We start from the raw sequence: 14,638 nt of genomic DNA, 5'->3' as shown, positions 1-14,638 counted from the left end.
TACATCAACAACAAACTGTGATACTATCATAGGTATATAATAGTATACTTTAGAAGTTTCAAGTACCCACGAGTAATATTATACAATCACAACAAAATAACTAAAATAGTTATTCTAGGTTTTTTAACATGTAATTTCGTCCAAATTCGAACTTAAAATGACTATAAAAATAAACTGTGCTTATATATTTTTTAGAATTTTTGGTAACAGAGTTAAATAATTACGTGCAATCTTGTTTTAAATTTTCAATCCTTAGATATAAAAATTTAACATTTTATAATTTTTTAACTACAAAATTACTGTTCAATTTTAAATTTGATAAATTTTGTCAAAATTTCAACTTTAAATGCTTATAAAAAAAAATTGTGCCTGTGTATTTTTAATATTTTTCAACTGCTATTGAATTATTAGGAGCCTTGTATTAAATTTTTACACTTTTTGGCCCAATAGATAGAACTTTATTGATATTTATAGAAAAAAAAAACTAAAAAAATTGAAAACTGACCATGTCTGTACACAGCTCAAAAAGAGTCAAATTATTTTCAAGATTTTATCGTATATAGAAAATGCTAATATAGAAATTCAGTGAAATTTTCAAATATCTACAGTCATGTTTTTTAATTAAACCACAGTTTATGGCTGTAGACCGATAGATCTAGAATTTTTAAGTAGTTCCATGTTCTTTTTTCCTTTAGTTCAAAATAATAAGTTGCCTGTATCATACACGATTTCGATTATTCTCAATTCAATAGAATATATTGGAAACAATATGCATATTTAGATTTGTTGATAATTTATTAATAAAAACTTATTAAAAAAACTACCTAATTAGCTAATGAATGTGTGTAGACTGTAACTATTGTTTTATATATCAAATTATCATAAATTTACTATTTATAAACTGAAGTGATCTATTATCCATTTAGTAATATGAAATTAATTTCTGATTTTCATGTAAAAAATATTTATATTCCATAAAATTAAAATTATATTTTACATTATTGATTTATTAAATAGTAATAAAGAAGTTCAAGGTATATATACATATTTTTTTTTTTTTGCTGCACTTTTATCATAATATAAGTCGGAAGAAAATATGCAAGTACCAATAAATTAAATAAGCTTAAAAATAATAAGGTATGATGAAAAACCAAAAAGAATAAGTTATACAAGTCTTAAAATTAATTGTTTAAACTTGTAAAGGATGATCTAAACTATAAAGCACAACAAAATAACAGATGACACTATATAAAAACTGTTATGTACAGTAAAGAATTTTTTTTTGGTTTCCTAAAGTACAACTGTAATTAACTTACTCTCTTCTTTACCAGCACACCATTAAATTATTAACTAAATTAATTACAACTGCATTGATTAAGGACTTCCACTGTATTTGCATATTACATTGTAATACTTTAAACAATTTAATATTATATAAATTACATACAGTGAAATAATTTTGTGAAGTAAATAATTATAAGAAGTGTAAAATACATGCAAAACAAGTTACAAGTCAATATAAAAAACCTTAAAAATATTAAATAAATACTGTAACCAGAAATTGAAATAATTATAATCTTTGTCACGAGGCCACTGTCAGAAAAAATTAAGCGGTTGCTCATTAATCGATACATAAATAATTGTTGGTAATTATTAAGTTTTTAATATTTGTTTTACCTCTATATACGTATTAGTATTACTAAAAAGTAGGAAGATATAAAAATTAAATTTACATTTTCTAATTAGTTTAAAGCGTAGAACATTAGGTTTTATGGAAGTCTAGATATTTAAATTATTTGCCCATTCACCTAAATGCTAAAGCTGACATTGTTTATATAACATAGGTGTATATTTTAATTTCAGCCCACATATTTTTCTATTTCTAAATCGGAAAGTGTAATAATATATTTAAAATTGTATTATATTATTATAAAAAACGTAAAAATAAATAATTTAAATGAATAGAAAATATTATTTCAGACAAATAAAAATAGAAAATCAATTAATTTTGTTAGAAAATTGTGGATGTAATCAATTAATGGTACACAATTTAAATTATTAATATTTTATTATAATACTTGGTCAATAATTATTTGGAAAGGGGAAAGAAATTTTTCTTAAATTTGAAATAAGTTTAGAGATTTAGAGAAATAATAATAATAACGATCCAATAACAATAATTAAATTTTAAATTCTAAAAATAAAATATTATTTATCACTATATTTTCAACCAATCATGCATAAACAATATAAAATTTAATTAATACATTTAAAATTTAAATACTAACGCATTTATATATCATGTATATATAATTAAATTTTAAATTAATAGTTTTTTTTAACAAAATAATGCAGATTAGTTAAAACTTAAAATTAATGAAATCGCAATTAATTTAATAAACATAATATTATATTATTTATTAATCAATTTTTTTTTATTCTTTTTAATTTTTTTAGGTGATTCTTTTTCCATCTTAAATTCTTTGTTTTACGTCTGTGTTCATAAGTGCATTGATATCATATTTATTTGATAGCCTTTTAGTAATTTTTGACATTAATTCTGATCTTCTTCTGGTCGCATCTTCAATAGTATCAACTGGAAGTAAGCTATTGTTACTTAATTTATCTTTCTTAATTCGATTACTCATAATTAATGTTCCAGCTAAAGGAACCACATCTAAAAAATAAAATAAAATCATACATTGAATATTGTAAATAGCTGAATTTAGTTTTTATTTAAATTTAATAAAATAAAAAAAATGATTTTTACAGCCAGATATTTAGCATAAAAACAATAATTTAAATTACAGTGATAATAACAAAGGGAAGTATAACTTATTATTAAATCAAATTCTTCAAATAAACATTTTACTTACTCAAGGATAAATTGCTTGTTCTTTCACTAGGAGTCACGATAGTAATATTTGTTCCTTCTTGACTTCTGTAAGGTATCAAATCAACTTTATCAGACATTGTGTTTTTCATTTCCAATTTTCTAAGTTCATTGAAACTGATCGATTGTGAAAGTAGATTGTTAATATCAATCTGTAATACATTAAAATTAATAACAGTTATTAGCTTATAAACACTAAAAGCAGAATAAATTACATTTGTATTAATAAAATATAATAAATGAATATATTAAATTGTATTTTTTTATTAATCACAGGACTTCACTAACATATTATTAATAATTATAGACACATCAAGATTTAAGTTAATGTAGTGGTGATTCTTAACTCGATAAATAATTAATTATTACACGATAAGTGTTTGATTATGGTATGGATCTAATAAGTAAATCATTTTTGTGAATATTAGATCTAGTGATTGAGATATGAAAGGTTTTTTATGATACAGTTTCCATCGGCTATATTATAGTTAATACTTAATATTGATTATTAACTATATAGGTACAAAATGTAATTTATAATAAATGGAAATAGTATAAGTTTAAAGATGTTTCGATTGTTTGTTCTAACATTTTAACAAAAAATAATGATTTAAAAATTAAGACACAAAATAGTTTTAAAAATGTAAAAAGTTTAATATTTACTTACATCATCAGGACATTGCAATGTCCAAACTTCATAGTCATCATTTAGATCTTCAGAAAATAAAACTCCATTATTTCTATTCAGTTGGGATGTATCTAATCGAATAAACTGTAAAAAACAAATGTAATAAATAAGGATAGTCAACTATAGCTACTTTTTGCAAGAAAAGATAACAGGTATTATTGTAATTTATTAGTCCTTTAGTTATTAATGTGTTCAAATTCTAATTTTTGGAATATTTAAATATACTCAGACAAAGTTTTTAAATTGTTTAAATTATTTACAGTAGAAAAGAAAGTTTTTATTTGAAATACAGAAGTTTGTCTATGTTTAGCAGAACCAACCCTGTGTTGTTACTTTAATATCAGAGCGTTCGTTACATGCACTCCTGGTATAAATTTCCAATGTTTTATGTGAAATTGTCAACACAACTATTGGGTTTAGTTGAATTAACAAATCGTTTTTGTTGAATTAACTATAACTGATTTAGTTAGCACCATAGCAATTCCGTTGCATTCACAGATGCACTCCTGGTATAAATTGCCAATGTTTTACATGAAATTGTCAACACAACCGTTAGGTTAAGTTAAATTAACAAACCGTTTTTATTGAATTGACTACAGCTGATTTAATTAGTGCCACAGCGATTCCGTTGCATGCACTCCTGGTACAAATTGCCAATGTTTTACGTAAAATTGTCAATGCAACCGTTGGGTTTAGTTGAATTAACAAACCATTTTTGTTGAATTGACTACAGCTGATTTAGTTAAATCAACCATAATATTGTTTTAGAGATTCGACAAGTTTTTTTATCTATTTATTTATGTATCTGTCATTCTACTGTTATTTTTACTAATTATTGCAATATTCAACTTCAATATTTTCTTTTTAAAGGTAAGTTAATGTATATGGTACTTGTCAGTTGGAGGGGGGGGGGTATAAGTAAATTCCCGGTTCTTTACTTAATAATTGGGGAAAAAACGAGAATTATCTGTTTTTGTATTTCATACTACATTTTATTTATTTTTCGTACGACTGCTGCGACCATAGTCTCGCCTCAGAATTGTTTTTTGTATAATTGAATTCAAATTTAAGAGGTCTTCATTGGACTATTTGTTTTTTCTCTCTGACCCAAGTACAAGTGGGCAACATGGCAATTTTATGATAAGCATTATGGTGTTATTTTCAATATTAGAGTGAATTCAATTATTATCAAACTTTAAGTTAAGAATATTAACAGTGCCCCTAAGTTGGCTATTTTATGTATTTCAATTTTTGTGTAAGTTATGATTTATGTAAATTATTACAATTTTAAAATGCTTATAAATTATATAAAAATTAAAATATTGTAAAAAATCCAACATAGAGACACAGGTTAGTGGAATAGTTAGGAATTCACTCTAATATCAAAATAGGGATTAAGGGCCGTTCTTACAATGTCCGGTTAAAGTTAACCAACACTTAACCGGCCGAATTCTGCCGGTAAAAAATCTGTTATCAGTTGGTTAGCGTTAACCGATACTTTACCGTACATTGTAAGAACGGCCCTAAAAGTAACAATATGGGGTTGGTTCTGCTGAACATAAATTTGTTATAATTGGTGCACTGACATCTTCTTGAACAGCATGAAATTCTCAAGAATTTTAAAATATGGTCATTAGATAATTAGGTCTAAGTAGCTTCAAAAATTAGATTTTAAATAACTGTATTATTGAAGAACAATAGGGGCAGCAATGGTTGGTGAATAACCCTTAAGCCATTAAAGGAGTATCAGGTGACGGTAAAAGGCCATGATAAAAACACAAATTAAATTTTTTTTTTTATAAAGTTGGTTGGACTAGAATTACCTTAGGGAAATACCAACAAATATTATAAATTGAATAAAATATTAATAAGTACATCAACAAAACATCTTAAAATCAATTGAATTTATGTCTTATACTTAGATTGTAAGTAGTTATATGAAAGGTGATTTTTTTTAAACGTAAAAATACAGTTAAATACCCCGGTACCTAACTACTCTTTATTAAGAAAAGTAAGATTGAAAACTTAAATTTTCCGTATTTTGCGTGGGTAAAGTGTACATCTAAGGTTATATATAGACTATAGAGAGTCTATATATTTTCACCTTAATATAAACATAACACTTTTTTTAATCATTCATTACCTACAATCAGTGGCGGCTCTTGAGGTTCACAGAAGGTGGTGTACAAAATGTGTACCTATAAGAGGGTAAAAAATATTTATTTTGTAATAGGTACATACCTAAAATAATGTACCTACTAAGTACTTATCTATATCGGAAATTAATGGCCAATGTACTGTAGTATGTTATCGTTTTGACAATCGACACATCGCGGCACGATAAACATATAGGTCTGGTACACACATTAAATTTGCTCCAAATAACTATGTATTACTAACTGACATATCAATGCACGTAGCTAATATTTATATGGCCGCCCAGAGCACAAAGAACCTGTGTGAGTTATTTAATCGTTAACTTTTCCACATGAAAAGCTGCAAAAACTTCTTTTTTATTAAGTAGCATGTGCAAATAATCAAGTATAATTTACTTTAGAAATCTAATAATTTAGTGTATGATTGTGGACTATATCACGAGCCGCGGCTGCCTACAATATTTTTAATTTATTATGACTTTAGGAGATTAAAAAAAAAAATGTTTGATATGGGTACCTATCTTGGATTTTAAATTATATTAAGTACATATTACAAAATTATAGTATATATTATTGCTAAGAAAATATTTTTTTTGCAATTGTTTATGTACCTTTAGGCTTTAGGTATCAATCTGGATATATAAATATATGAATCAAAATTTGAATGTGCAATTTTTGAGTTATTAAGCTTATTGTATCAGTGATAAAAGATTTAGAAGATATGGGCACTATAATGATTTAAATATTAATTATTACTTATAGGTAGGTAAATAGAACTTAACACTTATTAATTCATTGCCATTTTATAAGTTGTACAAAACTGCCTGAGTATCTATCTATGATAAGTACTAGACTAAATATTACATCTAATTTATTAACTACTCTTAATTATATTTTACATTAAATATGAAATAGGTAGGCACCTACATAATATTATTATGTAATATTTAGTCCATAGTAATTATCATAGGTACTAAGAACTAAATTATTAAGTACCTAATAGTATAAAGTTTAATAGTTAGGTACTAGTTTGACTTTTGATTTAGTTACATCAAAATGTCTATAAATATAATTACATAGGAATATTTCCTTACATTGTTAAAAAACGTTCACTACTAAATTTGTAATATTTAGGTGAATCATAAAACGATTCATTAACTTGTGGAACTCAAGTCCATATACCTAACCTATATACTACATTACTACCTACTTATAGATTCATGTTAAAGCGATTATCAGACAATTAAAAAACTATAAATAATAAATTTAGACACACCTCGACAGGCTTTTCAGTTGATGTGTTGTGGGGTTGATAATCATCTAAGTCGAAATCGTCGGTGACTTTTTGGATACCGTACGCCTCGGAAGTGGTCATGGAAAGTTCGCTGCACGTGTCATCAGATTTGAATCTTTTTTGCTTAACTTTAGACTCGACGGAGGACGGAGCTTTGCGTTTGAGGCTGTGAACCTTGATCTTGGTCAGCGAGCTGATGATGGAAGCGTCGTCCATCGTCGCAGTAGTGTAAATAATTTATAAAATCAACAAACGTCAAACGGTATTCGTGACTCGTGAGACGATGTTAGACCAACAAGAACAATAAATTTAATTTAATGTGTGTTAAATAACTTGAATATAATCGGGCGACCGGGGTTTCTACTCTAATCTTTAATCTCTATTAGGGTCTGCTCATGATATTATATCATGGGTCTGCTAGTCTACACACGTGACTATGTAGCACGAGTATGTAACTCGGGAATGGGCGTGTTATTAACAGTGTACCATACATAAGAACCAGACTATTATATCTTAGTCCGTGATAAGAACATTAAAAAAAAATGGATTTTAACTTAATTTTTTAGGCATAAAAAGAATTATGGTGTTTATGGTAATAAATTGGTAATAAAGAATCTTTATTGTCTAATTATCTCTATATTATTTTTGCCGCAGTCAAAAAACTTAAATGACAGATATACATGATCAATAAAATTGATCACAAAATAATTAATACATCGTCAAGGTTCTATGATTATACCAAGATAGTTCTACCAATTATACACGATTCTATGGTATGAGCATATAGATGATTTCATCTATTCGGTGGTATGAGGTTTATGTTCATGTACGATGGTACGTTGATAAGACGCGAGAACAGCTGCTGCTGCCGTGTCGCGGTGGCCGACGGTTTTCCGTTACGAAATCCCCACCTGAAAATTACCGGCGTCGGTTGTGGGGCGGAGGTGTCACGGGTGTTCGCGCATCGTCTATGTTCGGCTGCCGAGATTGCGCACGAAGAATAATAATTTCCGAGATCCGAATCGCACCTCACTTTACTTTTGGCCACTGAAATCGCTTAAACGGTTTCAACGGACAAAAGTCCTTGCTACCGCACTGTGCGTCATTTTCTGGTCAGTTATTAACCATTATTATTGCTATTACCGTTATTATTATTATTATTGTTATTATTAAATTTTTTTTTCGTTCTTCGTCTTCCCTCGACGGTCACACGCGTAAACACTAAATATTCCTCCGGTACTGGCGAGGATTATTTTCACGACTTGCACCAAGTTTTTGAACAACTCTCGAGGTTGATATAAAAAATTTAATCATAACTACCTACCTACCTCTTCTTCGCTCCTCGCCGATCCCCCATCTTAATTTGTACGTCATAAGCATAGATTAGCGTTTCTTGACCCCGTGGACCATTGATCACACTTCACACCGTCGATTCATAAGTAAGTATTATAATATTATAAATAAATACTGTTTCGCTCAGTTTTGGCGGCAAAACGGTGTTGCAGTAGCTGGGCTGGGGCGTTCTCGTTGAGAGACTTTCGCTATGTAAAAACGTGGAACTGGTTGCCTGACATTTTTCTAAAAATGTTATGCAGAATCACATCCATAAGTATCTGAATACAAAATCCCCCATTTCTGTTGATTTTCAAATGCAGACTTTCCAATTTGTAGTGTCTGTAAAAGAAGCGCACGTTATTATGTATCTCATCAAAACTTCAAACCACTGTTAAATGATACGTGCTCTTGATCATTTTAATGTTCCGTAATATTTATGGACAAACTCGTTTAAACAGGGGCGTCAGTTTTACGTGTAATCTACCTGTTACTTGGTTAATTGCAACCCAAGGATGGGACATTTTAAAATTTATATCAAAATATTTTTTATGCCAAAATGACCTATTTTTATTTCTACTAATAAAAGAAAGCTAATCAATCTAGTTAAGTGGTATGATTTTTGAATACAAGCTTTTATTCCTCACATTGTTATATTTAAAACTACGCTTCTCCAAAAAATCAGTATAATTATAAGTACATATAATATATATTATATTATAATGTGGATAATTTTGAGCTGAAAAAATATAATATTCTATGATTTACGCAATTTATACCTGTATAAGTATTTTCAGGGTACCTGTTTAGATCCTAATTACTTACTGTATTATAAATTGTTACTATTCAGTAATAGATCACATGTAAAAATGGTTTCCAAACAAGAAGTTTAAATTAAGTAAATAAACTTTTTTTGAAATCGCACCAATATAGTAAATCGGAAAACATAAAATGATTTTATACAATGATAAATGCTTATTACACATGTGACATGTGTCACAAGTTCATAACATTAAAAGTATTTTGCATCCAATTTATAATTAGGATACCATATTTCTTAAATCGGTAACCTACCTAGGTATATAAAAATAGTAATAACTTGATGTACGGCCTGTATCCGTGGGTTCATGTCAAACTATATAGGTTTAGCTTTTACCTCGGCTTTTACCATAAGAAATCATCTGTAACTAAAAATAAACAATTTGTGTACCTACCTAATGTTACCTAATAATATTTATTAAATCTTATTGTTGTCATTTTTTAGATTTTTCCTGTTAAAATGGCTGGTAAAAAAAAGGGACCTACTAAAACAGTAGCCAAGAACACGACAAAAACTGTTATTGAACATACTGATGTTCCTAATAATACAACTGTATCAAAAGAGTGCGTATAATAATATTAATATATTTGTACAAGTTATTATAGTTAATTTGATTATATCTTAAATTATAGTTTTCATAAAAGTGTAATAATTTTTAGGTTTTTGTTTATATTTATTTATTAAAAATAGACAGTGATTTATTGGAATGTAGGATCTTTTCCCCTACGTAAAATAGTCTTATAGATATTTCTTCCTGAAATACGTCCATTGCCATGGATGTATTTTAAAGTTCTTTTTTCTCTCTTATTGGTTTTTCTACCGTATATTATATGATATTTGTTGGGATCTTCCGTTAATATAATTATTATTCTTATAAATTAAATGAAAATTATAAGTGTGTATCATTTAAATAACTATATCAAATTATTTTACCCTTTTAATGCACATATAAGGATATGTTTCAATATACCTCATAGATTACTTTTAATTTACTTTTTTTTTGTACACACATTTTTTATAATTTACTTTTTGTTTTAAATGATTATTCTATGAACATTTTTTTTTATTGGTCTTGAGCCCAGCCACTATGGTCATTAGCTATTGTGGGGGTAACGGTTGTAACATTATACTTAGGCCATTGGGTGGGGTTTTTTTTTCAATTGTGGGGAGGCTACTGTAGGTTTTTGGTAAACACGTGTGTTTGGTTTTGGCAGAATTTCAAATTGGGCACCCGTAGGTTTCTGCCATGTCCGATCGGGGGATGGCGGCCTCTTTATTTAGACTGCCGAGAGAGAGGTGCCGTCTGTAGTCGAGATTCGAACCGGCGGCAGTACATGTCGGTACATGACATTGACACTGTAGTTTGCTTGGCCACTCCGTCCCCATGAACATTTTCGTGTCTTATCACATTGTATAGTAAATATTTATATATTTTCACTTATTTCAATAATTTTATGTGTCACATGTTTATTGAATCAAGGTAAAATATTTTTTTTACCTAGAAATTATAAAAATTACAAAAATGTATTTGTTTAATGAAAACATTTATTACTTGGATAATGTAACTACAACATTAATATTATTGATTTGTTCTTATTTGATATAAAATATTTAAAATTATTTTTGTAGAGAACCAAAGGAAGTAAATGGTTTAACTGGTATAGATGAACTTCCAGAACCAGACGTGATATCAAAAACAAATGGGTGAGTAGTAACTAATTAAGTTTTAATTTTTAATGTTTCTTAAACTCTTTGTTTTCAGTAAAACAAAAAAAGGGAAAGGCCAGAAAAACATTGTTGAAGTTGAAGTTTCTGATGATAAACTGATTAAAGTAAAATCAAAACAAAATAATCAATCAAATGGTGATGAGAAAAAACAATCTACAAGTAAGTAATTTTATTCATAATTATAAATTGTAATAGATAGTATTATAATATAATGTTTGTGTGTTAGGTGCTAATCCAAAAAAAATTGTTGCAACTAATGGCAACGCTCGTACTAAACGTAAACAAGAATCTGAAAACCAGCCAGAGCCCACAAGTTCAAAAAGTTAGTACAAGGTTTTAATATTTAAAATAATTTAGTAATGTACAAATGTATTTTAGGATCGAAAAGAAAATCGCTTGAAGAACAAGCAATTGAAGTTAAGAGAAAAAAGACTGAAAAAATATCAGATAAAATTGGTAAGCTAAATTTGGAAATTTGGTGACGTTTATTTGGCCTTATACTATGTATTTTTTTTTAGCTGTTGATAACCGAATTGAAACATCTGGTATTATGATGATCAAAGGACGAGATATAGTGATAGCCGGATTATTTGGTTTAGGCCCTGACCGCGAACAGCTTACAAATCTTACTGAATTAAAGAATTACAAATTCAAACTTATTGCCGCTGGAAGTATGCATGTTTTAGGTGTTACTGAAGATGGAAAAGTAATTGACTATTAATTAGTATCTCTTGGAGTTAAATTAATCAAGTTATTCCTCATTAAAGCTCATGTCATGGGGTTGTAATGATGAAGGTGCATTGGGTCGAGATACTTCAGTGGAAGACAGTGAAACTAGACCCGGAATTGTACAGATTCCTGAAGAAGAAGGTGCAGAAATATATAGTATATCTGCTGGAGGTTCTCATTCTGCAATACTTCTTAGTAATGGCAATGTGTATAGTTGGGGCACATTTAGAGTAAGCCAAATACAATACATTACATTTAGAATAGAATATTAATTAATTTAACACAATGGAGTGTAGGACAAAAATGGTGATATGGGATTCCAGCCAAATGGAGAAAAACAATTGAAGCCAAAATTAATAATGAGCCATGTTAAGAAAATTTCATCTGGTATAAATCATCTAGTCATGTTGTCTAAAAACCAAGTGTACACTATGGGATGTGGAGATGAAGGTCAGCTCGGTAGAATATGCCAAAGGCACTCCAATAGAGATTCACGCGTTGGCAAGAGTAAATATTGAGTATTATATAAAAACATTTTAAATAATATTACATATCACAGCTGGGCACTAACTAGTTAAATTTATATTAACTTTGTAACTTGACTAGTTGAATTTAATGTCAAAAATAATTTAATCTGACTCGCTGAAAATAAGTAACTAGTTATTTTTGTAGCTTTTTTCATTTATTGAATTTTTAAATTTCTTATTTTGTTAAACTTTTTATATTCTAATGACTGATATTTCAAGAAATTAACGTTATTACATACCTATGTAAGACATTTTATCAAATTATTGGTTGACAGTTGTTCAATTTAATTATTCATTCATCACCAATAATTCAAGTTAGTTACCTACCTACCTATTTAATAATTACTTTATGTACATTACATTTGAAAAAAACTGTTTTTTTAATTTATATTTTAAACTAATTTCAGAAACTAATATTTAGGTACTCTTACTTAGTATCTTTTTATATTAAAGTAACTTAACATTAACTAGTTGTAAAAATTATTTAACTTTCCCAGCTTTGTACATTATATCATTATACATATTTATTATTTAATGTCTTACTTATACGTTTTTTTTTACAGAACTACTGTTGAATCCTCAACTGTTAAATTTACGTAAAAAAGTTGATGATATCTGGGCTAACTATGACACTACATTTTTACGTTTATCAGACTCTTCTATTTACTCTTTTGGTCTGAATGCTCATGGCCAATTAGGTGTTGAAAATGATGATAAATGTGTGTACTTTCCACAAATATCAGAATCATTAAGTCGTCTCAAAATTAAATCAATATCAGCTGGAACACAGCATGTTACTTTACTAGATGAACAAGGTATGTCTATTCATAAATAAATTTAAGTAATAATAATTTGTTGCTTATTTCTAGTCTGCAATAAAACTAACTTATAATTTTAGTGATGTAGTTGTGCTTGTATCCATTGATATTTTAATTAGCTAACTTCTAACATCATATTTACTGTCAAAAATTAACAATAGAATCTGTTAGACTTATGCTTTTTTTCTGATTATTTAATCAGTTTATAATATTACGTTAGTATTTTACCTTGTTATAATACGTTAATAAATAATAGTTTAATATAAATTAAGAGATTTTAGCATTACATTTGTTGTCTCTATCTTACCCTCATTATGGATAACCAATTTTTATATTATTAATTTTGTAGCCAAATTGCTCAAAGTAGGTAGCATAACCTATTATTAAACACATTATTATACTACACTATTTATTTAGATGTTGTGACCCTCTACCAATATTACATAGTACATATTTATATTATATTATATAAATTTTTGATGACCCCTATTAAGTTATGTTGTTTTTTACTTTACATTTATTAACTTTTGTTAATTTAAAAATATAAAAAGGTGGGTAAGTGGATGTCGCTCTGCTGTACAGTAGGTTACAAGTGGTCACCGTATAATGGATAGTATTAAATTTGAATTCAATGATATAATATCACTGTATAAGAAAAACGATTCTGAGCGGAGACGGTTTTTCAGTCTAGGTATTAGACATACCTATTATAGGTAGGTATACTTATCTATAGTATTAAAAAAAAATTGACCTATAAAGGTATTAATAATAAATTCCAAATTAATCATATCACAATATCCATCAGGTAACGCGTTATACATCAACAACAAACCGTGGTACTATCATAGATATATAATAGTATACTTTAGAAGTTTCAAGTACCCACAAATAATATTATACAATCATTACAATCACAACAAAATAAATAAAATATTTATTCCAAGTGCTTTAATATGTAATTTCGTCCAAATTTGAACTTAAAATGACTATAAAAAAAAACTGTGCTTATGTATTTCTTAGAATTTTTGGCAACAGAATTAAATATTTACGTGGAATCTTGTTTTAAATTTTCAATCCTTAGATATAAAAGTTGAACATTTTAGAAATTTTTAACTACAAAATAATTATTCAATTTTAAATTTGATAAATTTTGTCAACATTTTAACTTCAAATGCTTTTAAAAAAAAATTGTGCCTATGTATTTTTAATATTTTTCAACTGATATTGTAACAATATATCAGGAGCTTTGTATTAAATTTTTACACTTTTTGGCCGAACAGATAAAACTTTATTGATATTTATAGAAAAAAAAAAGGTGGGTAAGTGGATGTCGCTCTGCTGTACAGCAGGTTACAAGTGGGACACTGTATAATGGATAGAATTAAATTTGAATTCAATGATATAATATCACTGTATAAGAAAAACGATTCTGAGCGGAGACGGTATATCAGTCTATGTATTAGACATATATATACTTATCTATGGTATTAAAAAAAAATTGACCTATAATAAATTCCAAATTAATCATATCATAATATCTATTAGGTACTTATAACGCGTTATACATCAACAAAAAACCGTGGTACTATCATAGATATATAATAGTATATTTTAGAAGTTTCAAGTACTCACGAATAATATAATACAATCACA

General features: G+C 27.6%; 2 protein-coding genes across 3 annotated transcripts in view; one reads left to right on the top strand and one right to left on the bottom strand.

Moving 5' to 3' along the window:
* Nucleotides 1-2,438: 2,438 nt before the first annotated feature.
* On the bottom strand, nucleotides 2,439-7,608 carry LOC100575090. Its single transcript, XM_003244775.4, has 4 exons — nucleotides 7,014-7,608; nucleotides 3,561-3,665; nucleotides 2,877-3,045; nucleotides 2,439-2,677 (listed from the first exon to the last, which is right to left on the bottom strand). Exons 1-4 carry the CDS (start codon nucleotides 7,245-7,247, stop codon nucleotides 2,475-2,477), a joined length of 711 nt encoding a protein of 236 aa, XP_003244823.1. The 5' UTR covers nucleotides 7,248-7,608; the 3' UTR covers nucleotides 2,439-2,474.
* A 361-nt stretch (nucleotides 7,609-7,969) lies between these two features.
* Nucleotides 7,970-14,638, top strand: part of LOC100163570 (regulator of chromosome condensation) — a 10,387-nt gene continuing 3,718 nt past the window's right edge. The window contains exons 1-10 of one of the 2 annotated variants that reach the window (XM_029490921.1): nucleotides 7,970-8,143; nucleotides 9,628-9,746; nucleotides 10,813-10,887; nucleotides 10,946-11,070; nucleotides 11,138-11,233; nucleotides 11,290-11,367; nucleotides 11,430-11,617; nucleotides 11,679-11,870; nucleotides 11,937-12,147; nucleotides 12,731-12,982. In XM_029490921.1, coding sequence (XP_029346781.1) covers nucleotides 9,643-9,746; nucleotides 10,813-10,887; nucleotides 10,946-11,070; nucleotides 11,138-11,233; nucleotides 11,290-11,367; nucleotides 11,430-11,617; nucleotides 11,679-11,870; nucleotides 11,937-12,147; nucleotides 12,731-12,982 — 1,321 coding nt within the window. In that variant the 5' untranslated portion in view covers nucleotides 7,970-8,143; nucleotides 9,628-9,642. Of the gene's footprint in view, nucleotides 8,471-9,627; nucleotides 9,747-10,812; nucleotides 10,888-10,945; nucleotides 11,071-11,137; nucleotides 11,234-11,289; nucleotides 11,368-11,429; nucleotides 11,618-11,678; nucleotides 11,871-11,936; nucleotides 12,148-12,730; nucleotides 12,983-14,638 lie in introns of both variants that reach the window. The other variant, XM_001950445.5, reaches the window with a different exon arrangement.

This window comes from Acyrthosiphon pisum, chromosome A2 (genome assembly GCF_005508785.2).
Source record: "Acyrthosiphon pisum isolate AL4f chromosome A2, pea_aphid_22Mar2018_4r6ur, whole genome shotgun sequence".
NCBI lineage: Eukaryota > Metazoa > Arthropoda > Insecta > Hemiptera > Aphididae > Acyrthosiphon > Acyrthosiphon pisum.
The sequence above is the reverse complement of the archived record's forward strand: the minus strand, read 5'-3'. Positions and strand labels throughout refer to the sequence as shown.

What these genes read in the sequence shown, in the direction of transcription:
- LOC100575090 (XM_003244775.4), bottom strand. Translation starts at nt 7,247, where the DNA reads ATGGACGACGCTTCCATCATCAGCTCGCTGACCAAGATCAAGGTTCAC. An exon ending in CAACTGAAAAGCCTGTCGAG is followed by an intron (nt 3,666 to 7,013) that starts GTGTGTCTAAAT and finishes TGTTTTTTACAG; the next exon opens with TTTATTCGATTAGATACATC. An exon ending in AACAAGCAATTTATCCTTGA is followed by an intron (nt 2,678 to 2,876) that starts GTAAGTAAAATG and finishes TTTATTTTTTAG; the next exon opens with ATGTGGTTCCTTTAGCTGGA.